At 37.7% G+C, this 12,054-nt stretch overlaps 1 protein-coding gene across 1 annotated transcript in view; it reads right to left on the bottom strand.

The window, feature by feature from the left end:
* ATP11B (ATPase phospholipid transporting 11B (putative)) overlaps positions 1 to 12,054 on the bottom strand; it is a 118,974-nt gene that overhangs the window by 55,563 nt on the left and 51,357 nt on the right. Inside the window, exons 12-13 of the mRNA XM_029938739.1 lie at positions 11,450 to 11,531; positions 10,641 to 10,809 (exon numbers count right to left, since the gene is read on the bottom strand). Of these exons, the coding sequence (XP_029794599.1) occupies positions 10,641 to 10,809; positions 11,450 to 11,531 (251 nt within the window). The remainder of the gene's footprint in view (positions 1 to 10,640; positions 10,810 to 11,449; positions 11,532 to 12,054) is intronic.

A 12,054-nucleotide genomic window follows, 5' to 3' on the forward strand; every position in this document is an offset into this window, starting at 1 on the left:
TATGGTATCTTTCTGTCTCTGCCTGACTTATTTCACTTAGCATGACTCCCTCGAGGTCCATCCATTTTGCTACAAATGGCCCGATTTCATTCTTTCTCATTGCCATGTAATACTCCATTGTATATATATATATATATATATATATATATATATATATATATATATATATATACACACCACATCTTCCTGATCCACTCATCAGGTGATGGACATTTAGGCTCCTTCCGTGATTTGGCTATTGTTGAAAGTGCCGCTATGAACATTGGGGTACATGTCCCCTATGCATCAGCACTTCTATGTCCCTTGGGTAGATCCCCAGCAGTCTATTGCTGGGTCATAGGGGAGTTCCACTGATAGTTTTTTGAGGAACCTCCACACTGTTTTCCAGAGCGGCTGTACCAGTTTACACTCCCACCAACAGTGCAGGAGGGTGCCTGTCTCTCCACACCCTCGCCAGAATCTACAGTCTCTTGATTTGTTCATTTTAGCCACTCTGACTGGCGTGAGGTGGTATCTCAGTGTGGTTTTGATTTGTATTTCCTGAATTTTTTCTTAAGCTGGGATGTCAGAGCTCCAGGTTCATATCAGGGGCCAGTCCCTGATCCTCAGGCCTTTGGATACTGACCGCATTGTACCATTGGCTTTCCTGGTTTTCCGGCTTGCAGACAGCAGACTGGGATTTTGTGGCCGTTACAGCCACATGAGCCAACACCTATAATAAGCCTCTTATATATATCTACATACATTCCTACTGGTTCTGTTTCTCTGGAGAACCTTAACTAATACAAATGCTATAAATTTCCTTCTCACCACTGCTTTAGCTTGATCTTTCAAATTTTGATATACCATATTTTCATTAACTTCTGGATATTTAAAAAAGGTCTTTAAAATTTCCTTTTTGACCCATAGATTATTTAAAAGTAAGAGTACCAACTGCTCCAAGTCCTAGCCAATACTTGGAACCTTTAGGCTTTTTAATTTTTGCCATTCCTCTCAATGTATATTGGTATGTATCTCTTTGTAGTTTTAATTTGTATCTTTCTCATGACTAAGGACATGGTACACTTTTTTGTATGTTTATTATTATTAGCCTTTTGTACATCTGTGAAAATTTCTCTGTTCCAGTTTTAAATCCATTTTTTTCATTGCATTGTTTTTCTTTTTATTATAGACTTAGAAGGGCTTTTTTATATATCATTATATATTCTGGATACAAGTTGTCAGATATATGTTTTATGAATATCATCACTCAGTTTGTGGCTTCTTTGTTCATTTCCTTAACTGTGTAGTCTGAAAAGTTTTTAATTTTGAGGAAGTATAGGTAGTCAATATTTTCTTTTGTGGTTATTGCTTTTTGTGTCCTACAAAATATTTACCAATCCCCAGGTTGTGAAGAGATCTTCCTAAGTTTTCTTCTAAAAAAGAATGAGTAAAGAAGATGTGGTTTTTGTATGGGGCGCCTGGGTGGCTTAGTTGGTAAGCACCTGACTTTGGCTCAGGTCATGTCTCACAGTTTGCAAGTTCAAGCCCTGCATAGAGCTCTGTGCTGACAGCTTGGAGCCTATGGATCCTGGAGCCTGCTTCTGATTCTGTCTCCCTCTCTGTTCCTTTGCTGCTTGCGCTCTCTCTCCCTCTCTCAAAAATAAACAGTTTAAAAATTTAAAGTTTTATAGTTTTAGCCCTTCCATTTAGGTATATGACCTGACTTTGAAGACTTTTGGGAGTATGAGGTGATGTAGGAATTGAGGTTTATTTTTTCCCTATATGCATATCCAATTGTTGTTGCATCATTTATTGAAAAGACTATCATTTTCTTCATTGAATTTACTTGATGCTTTGGTTGAAATCAATTGACCATATATATGAATGGGTCTATTTCTCAACTCATTTATACCACTAAAATATTGTTTTTGCTAATACCATATTACACTTACTATAGCTTTATAATAAGCCTTTTTTAAAAATACATAAAAGATCATTTTTATTGGTGTTTCCATGGCCCCCCAGTCACTTGTACCTACTCTCTATTGTATACTTTCTTTCTTTTTTTTTTTTACAACCTGAAATTCTTCTTCTTCTTATTTATTGTCAAATTAGCTACCAAACTGTGTATGGTTTTGGGGGTAGATTCCCATAATTCACTGCTTATGTACAACACCCCGTACTCATCCTAAGTGCTCTTCTCAATGCCCATCATCCATTTTTCCCTATCCCCAACTCTCCATCAAACCTTAGTTTGTTCTTTATATTTAAGAGTCTTTTATGGTTCGTCCCTCCTTCTCTGTAACTATTTTTTCCCCTTCCCTTTCCCCATGGTTTTAGTTTCTCAATTTCCACATATGAGTGAAAACATATATCTTTCTCTGATTGACTTATTTCACATAGCATAATACCCTCCAGTTCCATCCATGTTGCTGCAAGTGGCAGGATTTCATTCTTTCTCATTGCCATGTAGGATTCCATTGTATACAAAAACCACATCTTCTTTACTCATTCACCAGTAGATGGACCTTTAGGTCCTTTCCATAATTGGCTATGGTTGAAAGTGCTACCATAAACACTGGGGTACATGTCCCCGTATGAATCAGCACTCCTATATCCTTTGGATAAATTCCTAGTAGTGCTATTGCTAGGTTGTAGAGTAGTTCTATTTTTAAATTTTTGAGGAACTTCCACACTGTTTTCCAGAGAGGTTGCACCAGTTTGCATTCTCAGCAAGAATGCAAGAGGGTTCCCATTTCTTCACATCCACACCAGCATCTGTTGTTTCCTGAGTTGTTAATTTTAGCCACTCTGACCAGTGTGAGGTGGTATCTCAGTGTGGTTTTGATTTGTATCTCCCTGGTGATGAGTGCCACTGAGCAGCTCTTCATGTGTCTATTGGTTATCTGGATGTCTTCTTTGGAAAAATGTCTATTCATGTCTTCTGCCCATTTTTTCCACTGGATTATTTGTTTTTCGGGTGTGGAGTTTGGTACGTTCTTTATAAATTTTGGATACTAACCCTTTATCTGATATGTCATCTGCAAGTATCTTTTCCCATTCCTTCAGCTGCCTTCTTGTTTTGTTGACTGTTTCCTTTGCAGTGCAGAAGCTTTGTATCTTGGTGTCCCAATAGTTCACTTTTGCTTTTAATTCCTTTGCCTTTGGAGATGTGCTTAGCAAGAAACTGCTGTGGCTGAGGTCAAAGAAGTTGTTGCCTGTTTTCTCCTCTAGGGTTTTGATGATTTTGTCTCATATTTAGGTCTTTCATCCATTTCAGGTTTACTTTTGTGTATGGGATAAGAAAGTGGTCTAGTTTCATTTTTCTGCATGTTGCTGTCCAGTTCTCTCAGCATCACCTGCTAAAGAGACTGTCTTTTTTTCATTAGATACTCTTTCCTGCTTTGTCAAAGATTAGTTGGCCATACATTTGTGGGTCCATTTCTGGATTCTCTATTCTATTACATTGGTGTAAGTGTCTGTTTTTGTGACAATACCATAGTGTCTTGATGATTACAGCTTTGTAGTAGAGTCTAAAGTCTGGGACTGTGATGCCTCCAGGTTTGGTTTTCTTTTTCAATATTACTTTATTGGGGGTCATATGTAGTTCCAAACAAATTTTAGTATTGTTTGTTCTAGCTTTGAGAAGAATGTGGTGCAATTCTTATTGAGATTGCATTGAATGTGTAGATTGCTTTGGGTAGCATTGACATTTTAACAATATTTATTCTTCTGATCCATGAGCATGGAATGTTTTTCCATTTCTCTGTGTCTTCTTCAATTTCCTTTATAAGTTTTCTATAGTTTTCAACATACAGATCTTTTACATCTTTGCTTAGGTTTATTCCTACGTATTTTATGGTTCTTGGTGCAACCGTAAATGAGATCAACATCTTAATTTTTCTCTTTCTATTGCTCCATTATTGGTGTATAGAAATGCAACTGATTTCTGTATGTTGCTTTTGTATCCTGTGACTTTGCTGAATTAATGTATCAGTTCTACCAGCTTTTTGGTGAAGTCTGTCAGGTTTTCCACGTAGAGTAGCAGGTCATCTGTGAAAAGTGAAAGTTTGACTTGTCTTTGCCAATTTTGATGCCTTTTATATCACTTTGCTGTCTGATTGCTGATGGTAGGTCTTCAAATACTATGTTAAACAACAGTGGTGAGAGTGGACATCGCTGTCGTGTTCCTGATCTCAGAGAGAAAGCTCTCAGTTTTTACCCATTAACTGTGGGCTTTTCACATATGGCTTTTATGATGTTTAGATATGTTCCTTCTATCCCTACTTTCTTGAGTTTTTTTTTTTTTAAAGAAAGGAATGCTGTATTTTCTCAAATTATTTTTCTCCATCTATTGGCAGGATCATGTGATTCTTATCCTTTTATTAATGTGATGAATCACATTGATTGATTTGTGAATACTGAACCAGACCTGTAGCCCAGGAATGAATCCTACTTGATCATGGTGAATTTTTCTTTTTATACGCTACTGAATTAGATTTGTTAGTATTCTGTTGAGAATTTTTGCATCCATGTTCATCAAGGATATTGGCCTGTAATTCTTTTTTATGGGGTCTATATCTGGTTTGGGAATCAAGGTAATGTTGGCTTCACAGAATGAGTCCAGAAGCTTTCCTTCTGTTTCTGTTTTCTGGAACAGCTTGAGAATAGGTATGAACTCTGCTTTAACTGTCAGGTAGCATTCCCCTGGGAAGCCATCTGCACAGGACTATTATTGTTGGGAGATTTTTGATAAATGTTTCAATTTCTTCACTAGTTATGGGTCTGTTCAAATTTTTGATTTCTTCCCGTTTGAGTTTTGGGTAGTGTGTGGGTGTCTAGGAATTTGTCCATTTCTTCCAGATTTTACAGTCTGTTGGCATACAATTTTTCATAGTATTCTCAGATAATTGTTTGTTATTTCTGAGGGATTGGTTGCAATAAGTCCCATTTCACTTGTGATTTTATCTATTTGGGTCCTCATTCTTTTCTTTTTTGAGAAGTCTGGCTAGGGGGTTAATCAATTTTGTTTATTTTTCAAAGAACCAGCTCTTAGTTTCACTGATCTGTTCTACTTTTTAAAAAAATTCTATATTATTTATTTCTATTCTAATCTTTATTACTTCTCTTCTTATGCTATCCTTGGGGTTTCTTTGCTGTTCTGTTCCTTTAGGTGGGCTGTTAGATTTTATGTTTGGAATTTTTCTTGTTTTTTTAAGATAGGCCTGGGTTGCAATGTATTTTCCTCTGAGGACAGCCTTTGGTGCATCCCAAAGGGTTTAGACTGTCATGTTTTCATTTTCATTTGTTTCCATATATTTTTAAATTTCTTCTTTAATTGCCTGATTGGCCCATTTGTTCTTTAACCTTCATGTTTTTGGACATTTTCCAGACTTTTTCCTGTGGCTGATTTCAAGTTTCATAGCATTGCAATCTGAAAATGTGCACTCTATGATCTCAATTCTGTTTTGATCAAGTCTTTAGCTGTCATTTCTTCCTGGAATTTCATTTGAGGAGAATTTCCATTTCATCATTTTGGCTAGTTTTCTGTCCCTTATGTGTTTTAAAAACTTGTTATTTGTCCTGCACCCGTGAGCACTGTCCAGGGCCTGGCCCTTCAGGAGGTGATTTCTGGAGTGTATTACCTGCTCTCTGTTGTGTCTCTTGTTGCTTTATCTCCCTACTTGTAGTGATGTTTTGGACCCTTCACCAGGTGTGCTTTGATTTGTTTATTGAAGTAGCCCTGGGAAAAAGAACTCCCCCCACACCCACCACCACAACAAACACATCAACAAACAATGGGGTGCAGGTGTCAGTGGAAGAGGCATTATCCCATACGAAGAGAAAAATGATAGGGGTGGGGAAAAATAAAATAGACCAGGCAGATAAACTGTATGGCTTAATCCAGAGAGAGGAGAAAATAAAGGAGACATATAACAGGTATAAAGAGAATAGAGTAAATATGTCTGCTTAAACCAACAACCAGAATAAGCAGACTAGAGGAGGGAAGAAATAAGGAGAAAAGAAAGAAAAAATACATATAATAAGAATTGATCAAGAATTAAAGCAGAAAATGCAAAACTGCTAGGTGCCTTGGAACTGGTGGTAGTGCTGGTCTGGAGGAGGGGCTATCTGGTTTGTCCACATCAAACCCACGCAATTATTAGGCATGGAGGGGTGTGGTTTGGTGTAAGTGGGTCCTGCCTCCACTGTTGGTGATGTAGAGAAAAATGGTGACACCCCTTTCTCTCCTCCTTGGACTGGGTGTCCCAAACCACTCTGTTCAGGCATTCCTCACAGTGTTGGGTGGGCACGAGTGGGCCTTTTCTGTCCCCCCCAACTCCCCCCACTCCACAGTGTCCCATGCCTCCTTGGGGTTTGTCTGGGATTCAAATCCAGATATCTTGAAGGGTCCTGTCCATGCACCCTCGTTCCGAGAAGTGCTGCTCCACTGATAAATGGCCTCTGGCTGCTGAGTGCAGGCAGGGTCCTTTGTCTTTTGAAAGATTATGTATCTTCTTCCCACAGCACTTGAGGTAGAGGATCGCTTTCTCCCACTGCGGATTGTGCCTCTGAACTAGCTACCGACGAGAGGCTGGCTCTCCTCCTTCCCAGGTTCATGAACTGGGCAGCCAGCCCCAGTCCAGAGAAAGCCCCTCAGTTAGAGACTGGATCTTTCTCCATCCCTGGTCCATGGCTTTTTCTTGTCCAAATACAGTCCTACACCTCCACAGCCTCTTTTTCTTCCTTTTGTCTGTCTGCAGAAGGGGATCCCTCCCCTCCATGCCTATGCTGCCCATTTTCTCTCTGTTTGCAATCACGTACCTATGGCCTGCCAGGTTGTCACTGTGGACCCCTGGCGACTTCTCTGCCACTCTGCAGCCTACACTCTTGGAATTCAAAGTCCCTTGACCTCAACACTGCTGTGTCTGAGGGATAAGGAAACTTTGGGTCCCCCTATTCTCTGACATGTTGGAGCTCCCCCTCTACTGTATACTTTCAATCAGCACTTTTCCAGACTAAAGGCCAAAACCTTCTTTACTAAAACCTGGACCCTCTTTCTCAACATCCTCTAATTCCCACCAAGCTCTCACTCCAGCCATATAGACATCTGCTCTGCCTGTCTTCCAGTAAGGTATTAGTCCCCTTAATCCGAACTCATTTTCCTCATCCATCTGTCTATCCCTTCAACTCTGGTCCTCTCACCAGCTTTATAAGAAGTCTTAAAGTCAGAGAATCTAAGTCCTGCAGCTTTCTTTTCTTTTCTAAAAATTTTAAATTTATTTATTTTGAGAGAGAGAGAAACCGAGCCCATGAGCAGGTCAGGGGCAGAGAGAGCGGGAAAGAGAGAATCCCAAGCAGGCTCCATGCTGTCAGCACAGAACCCAATATGGGACTCAAACTCATCAACTTTGAGACCATGACCTGAGCCAAAGTCAAGAGCCAGGCATTCAACTGCCTGAGCCTCCTACGCACCCCTCCAGCTTTCTTTTCTTTTCTTTAAATTTTTTTTTTTGATACAGACAGAGACAGAACATGAGAGGGGGAGGGGCAGAGAGAGAAGGAGACACAGAACCGGAAGCAGGCTCCAGGCTCTGAGCTAGCTGTCAGCACAGAGCCCGACGCGGGGCTCGAACCCACAAATGTGAGATCTGACCTGAGCTGAAGTCAGAGGCTTAACTGACTGAGCCACCCAGGCACCCCTGGCTTTCTTTTCTTAAGAGACTATTTTCTTTATGTATTCTATGTATGCATTTCAATATTCATTTTAGAACCATCTTCTTAATTACTACAAAAAAGCTTGCAGGGATTTTAACCAGGATCAAAAGAATCAAGACATCAACTGACAGCTTAGCAATACTGAGCCAGCAAATCTACTATTAGTGTGATTTCATCATTTATTTAGTGGATAAATCTTTAATATCTCTTTGTTTTGTAGTTTTGACCTAAAATTCACTTATTAGTTCTAATAGTTTTTTTTAAGTTACTTTTGAATGTATACAGCTATGTAACAAACTATGTGTCCTTCAGTAAGGACAATTAGAAAGTCCTTGTGACTTTCTAATACGTATGCCTTTTATTTCTTTGTCTGGTGACACTGAATAAGGCTTCTAGAAGAACGGTGAAAAGAAGTGGTGAAAATGCATATTCTGGATCGGAGTCCTTTACAAAATATGTGCTTTCTAAGTATTTTTCCTAGTCTGTGGCTTGTGTTTTCATTTTTTCAGCAGTGTCTTTTGAAATACAAGTATTAATTTTTTTAACATAATATTATATTAGCTCCAGGTGTGAAGTTTTTAATTTTGATGAAATTTTTGGTTTGGTTTTTGGTTCCTTTTTTGTATGTTTCCTATCTAAGAAATCTTTCCTTAACCCAAGGTCACAAATATTTTCTCCCATGTCTTACAGATTAAATTCTTATGTTTAGGTCTTACTTTGAGTTAGTTTTTGTATATGGTAAAGAGAAGGGTTAAAGTTTGGTTTCTGGCAATATGGATGTCTAACTGTTCCAGCACTGTATGTTCAAAAGACTATCCTTTGTGTGGACATACATATTATTTTTATAATAAACTAAATCTTTTTGATAGATATAGGGCTGTTTAGATTTTCTGTTTCTTCCTGTGTTAACTTTTATATGTGGTGTTTTCAAAGAAATTGTCTACTTCATTTAAGTTAAAAAATGAGGTTACATAAAGTTCATAATATTTTTCCATCTGTGGATAAAATGACCACAGGAGGTAGGATCTGTACTGATCTCTTTTTTTTTCATCCTTGATGTTGTTAATATTTTAGTTTTCTCTCTCCTAATACTTCTTCCCCTCTACCCCTGCCTTAATCCCTCAATCTAGGTTGGGAAGGTAGAGATTTATTAATTTTGTTATTATTTCCAAAGAACCAGTTTCAGCTTTGTTAATTTTATAATTTTTCTATTCTATTGGTTTTAGCTCACATCTTTAATACTGTTTTCTTTCTTCTCTGATTGGGTCTAATTACTCCTCTTTATCTTGCTTCCTAAGGTAGAAACTTAGATGACTATTTTAAGGTTTTCTTCCTCTCTTAAATAAACACAGCTCAAAATTTCTCTTCAATTTAGGCTCTGCCATGAGTCCACAAATTTTGCTTTGCTGGGTTTAAATTACCACTCTGTGTTTTCTCAAATTTTAGAAATTTGTCATTATTATTTTTCAGATATTTTTATTCCGCCCCTTTTCAATTAGAATTATGCTAGACAGCTGAATATTGTTTCACATGGTTCTGAAATTCTGTTCATTTTTTCTTCAATCCTTTTCTCCCTGTTCTTCAGACTAAATAATTTCTACTGTTTTTTAAAATTCACTGACAATTTCTGCTACCTTCCTCAATCTGGTATTGAGCTTATCTAATAACATTTACATTTCAGGAGTTAGATTTTCAATTCAAGAATATCCTCTGAGTTCTTTTTTATAGTTTCCATTTCTTTTTTTACTTCCTCAAATTTTTTATTTTGTATTTAAATTCCAGTTAGTGCCACACTAGTTTCAGGCACAGAATTAATAATTCATCAACCACATACAATACCTGTGCCCTTCACAAGTGCCCTCTTTAATAACCAACACCTTTTAACCCATCTCCCTCCCCTCTTCCCCTCTGATAACCATCAGTTTGTTCTCCATAGTTAAGAAGCTGCTTCTTCGTTTGCCTCTCTTTTTTTGTTCCCTATGTTCACTTGTTTTGTTTCTTAAATTCTACATGTGAGTGAAATCATATGGTATGGTATTTGTCTTTCCCTGACTCATTTCACTTAGCATAATACTCTGTAGCTCCATCCACATCATTGCTAATGGCAAGATTTTGATGGCTGAGTAATATTCCATTGTGTGCGTGTGTGTGCGTGTGTGCGCGCGCACGTGTGTGGGTGTGTGTGTACACATACATACACATCTTTATCCAATCATCAGTTGATGCATATTTGGGCTCTTTCTACAATTTGGCTCTTGTTGATAGTGCTGCTATAAATATCAGGAGGCATGTATCCCTTCAATTTAGTATTTTTGTATCCTCTGGGTAAACGTCTAGTAGTATAATTGCTGGATCACAGGGCAGTTCTACTTTTAACTTTTTGAGGAACCTCCATACTGTTTTCTGCATTTTCCCTTTCTTTGCTGATATTTTATGTTTAGTCACACCTTTCTTTTGGTCTTTAAAATCTATAACACCTGCTCTTAAGACACTGTCTGTTAACTGCAACATACAGAACATCATGGAGACAATTTTTATTGAATGCTTCTTCTCTTGAATACAAGTTACATTTTCATCACATGTCTACTTATTTTTGATTACATGTTGAATTTTATAAATAATAGGTAACGGAAACTCTGTACTCTTTTATGTTCCTCAAAAGAGTGCTGATTTTCATTCCAGCAGGGAACTTAACTTGGCTACGCTCAAACATCAAACTCTGTTTCCACTGTAATGGACAACATCAAAATTCTCTGTCCTGTTCTTTCAGCCTCCTGATACTATTTATCTGCTAAGCCCACTAGGGTCTCCCCTGCACATGTATGGATGTAGCAGTCAGCCAAAGGCTTGGGCATAATTTATGGACAGAGTTCATTCTCCTCGGTGGCTCCCTCCCTTACACAGTTTTCCTCTGTCTAGTTATACTTTCAGCTTTAAACCTTGTCCTCCAAGACTTCAATCTTGTAAAGCTCAGGCTCTCTAATGCCCTGTGTAGCACATGAATTAGTGAGTGCCTTCAGGCAAGAAGCTGCACTCTTAAACCTTTCACCTTGCTGCTGCCACCTTTCAGGAGTAGATTCGGCCATTTTCTGCCAATTTTGGTTCACTCTCCAATATTTTCAGATACTTGTTTATGTAAAAAACTTTTTTGTCCAGATTTCATAATTGCTATCTGCAGGAAGGTTAGTCAGATCAAATGATTCCATTATTATCCAATAGTATTTATTTTAAAGGTGTTAATTTAAAGTCATAATTTAGTACCTCTTATATGCCGAACATTGTGCAAAATGCTACATGCATACATCCCTATCCTCAAGAATACCATCTTTTGTTGACTGACATGTATTTTTATTTTTTTTTTAATTTCTGTCCTTGACGGAATGTATTAAATAAGCAAACACCCCCAACAAGCAAAACAAGTACTACAATGTAAAAATACTAAAAAAAGAAAACCCTCTCACATGCATAAATGAAAGATGGCACACAAAGAACTCACAACTTTTCAAGCTTCAATAGTAAATATTCTGCTACTATGTATTAAATAATGCATGGTTTGCCCAAGCTAAGATGAAACCACATCATGAGTCAATAAGCATTTTGCATTTTCTTTCATTATCTACTCAAAGTCATGCCTACTGCACCTCTAAACATTTCATTAAATCCAATGATACAGCAAACACTCCCAATACATATATGACTACATAGACAGATTCATGTATAAATAAATGAAAATAGACCATTTTCTTACTTTTCTACTGCAGATCGTTTCTGTGACTTGCTCTTGTAATTTAATGCCATCTTAGTTTCCATTCCAGTATATATAGCAACACCTGCAAAACAAAACACTCTTTAATAAAAACCTAGCATATTTCATAATAGATATATTCACTAGCATGAAAGGAAGTATACTGTCTGACTGTTGTCTTTCCAGAGTTTTTAAAAGGCTTTCCAAGTCCTATATTGGGGAACTCCAGTCACTTAAACTGCTGGAAGGGGAAGGCATGGGGGCTCTGTTTCTGAGTTATAATTAATATATCTGAATGAGAAATATTAATAGAGTCGGAATTGATGAAGAAAAGGATTTGGAAACAAAGATGGCAGGGAAGGCCATTACAGATAGGGCAAAAAAGTGTTAAAGACAGAAATGGAAAAGCATTTTCTGTTAGGTTTGAACAATGGAATGAGGCCAGAGTTCAAAAGGCTCTGAACGCCAGAATCTGTGGAGTCTAGACATAATTTTCTACCACTAGAGAGATAATACGGAAATCTGTCAGAAGAGATGAAGTAAACACAAAGACAGTACTATTTTGAAAATGTATGCCTGTGTGAATGACTGGGATGGGCAAAAATGAT

This window comes from Suricata suricatta, chromosome 5, assembly GCF_006229205.1.
Source record: "Suricata suricatta isolate VVHF042 chromosome 5, meerkat_22Aug2017_6uvM2_HiC, whole genome shotgun sequence".
Taxonomy (NCBI): Eukaryota; Metazoa; Chordata; class Mammalia; order Carnivora; family Herpestidae; genus Suricata; species Suricata suricatta.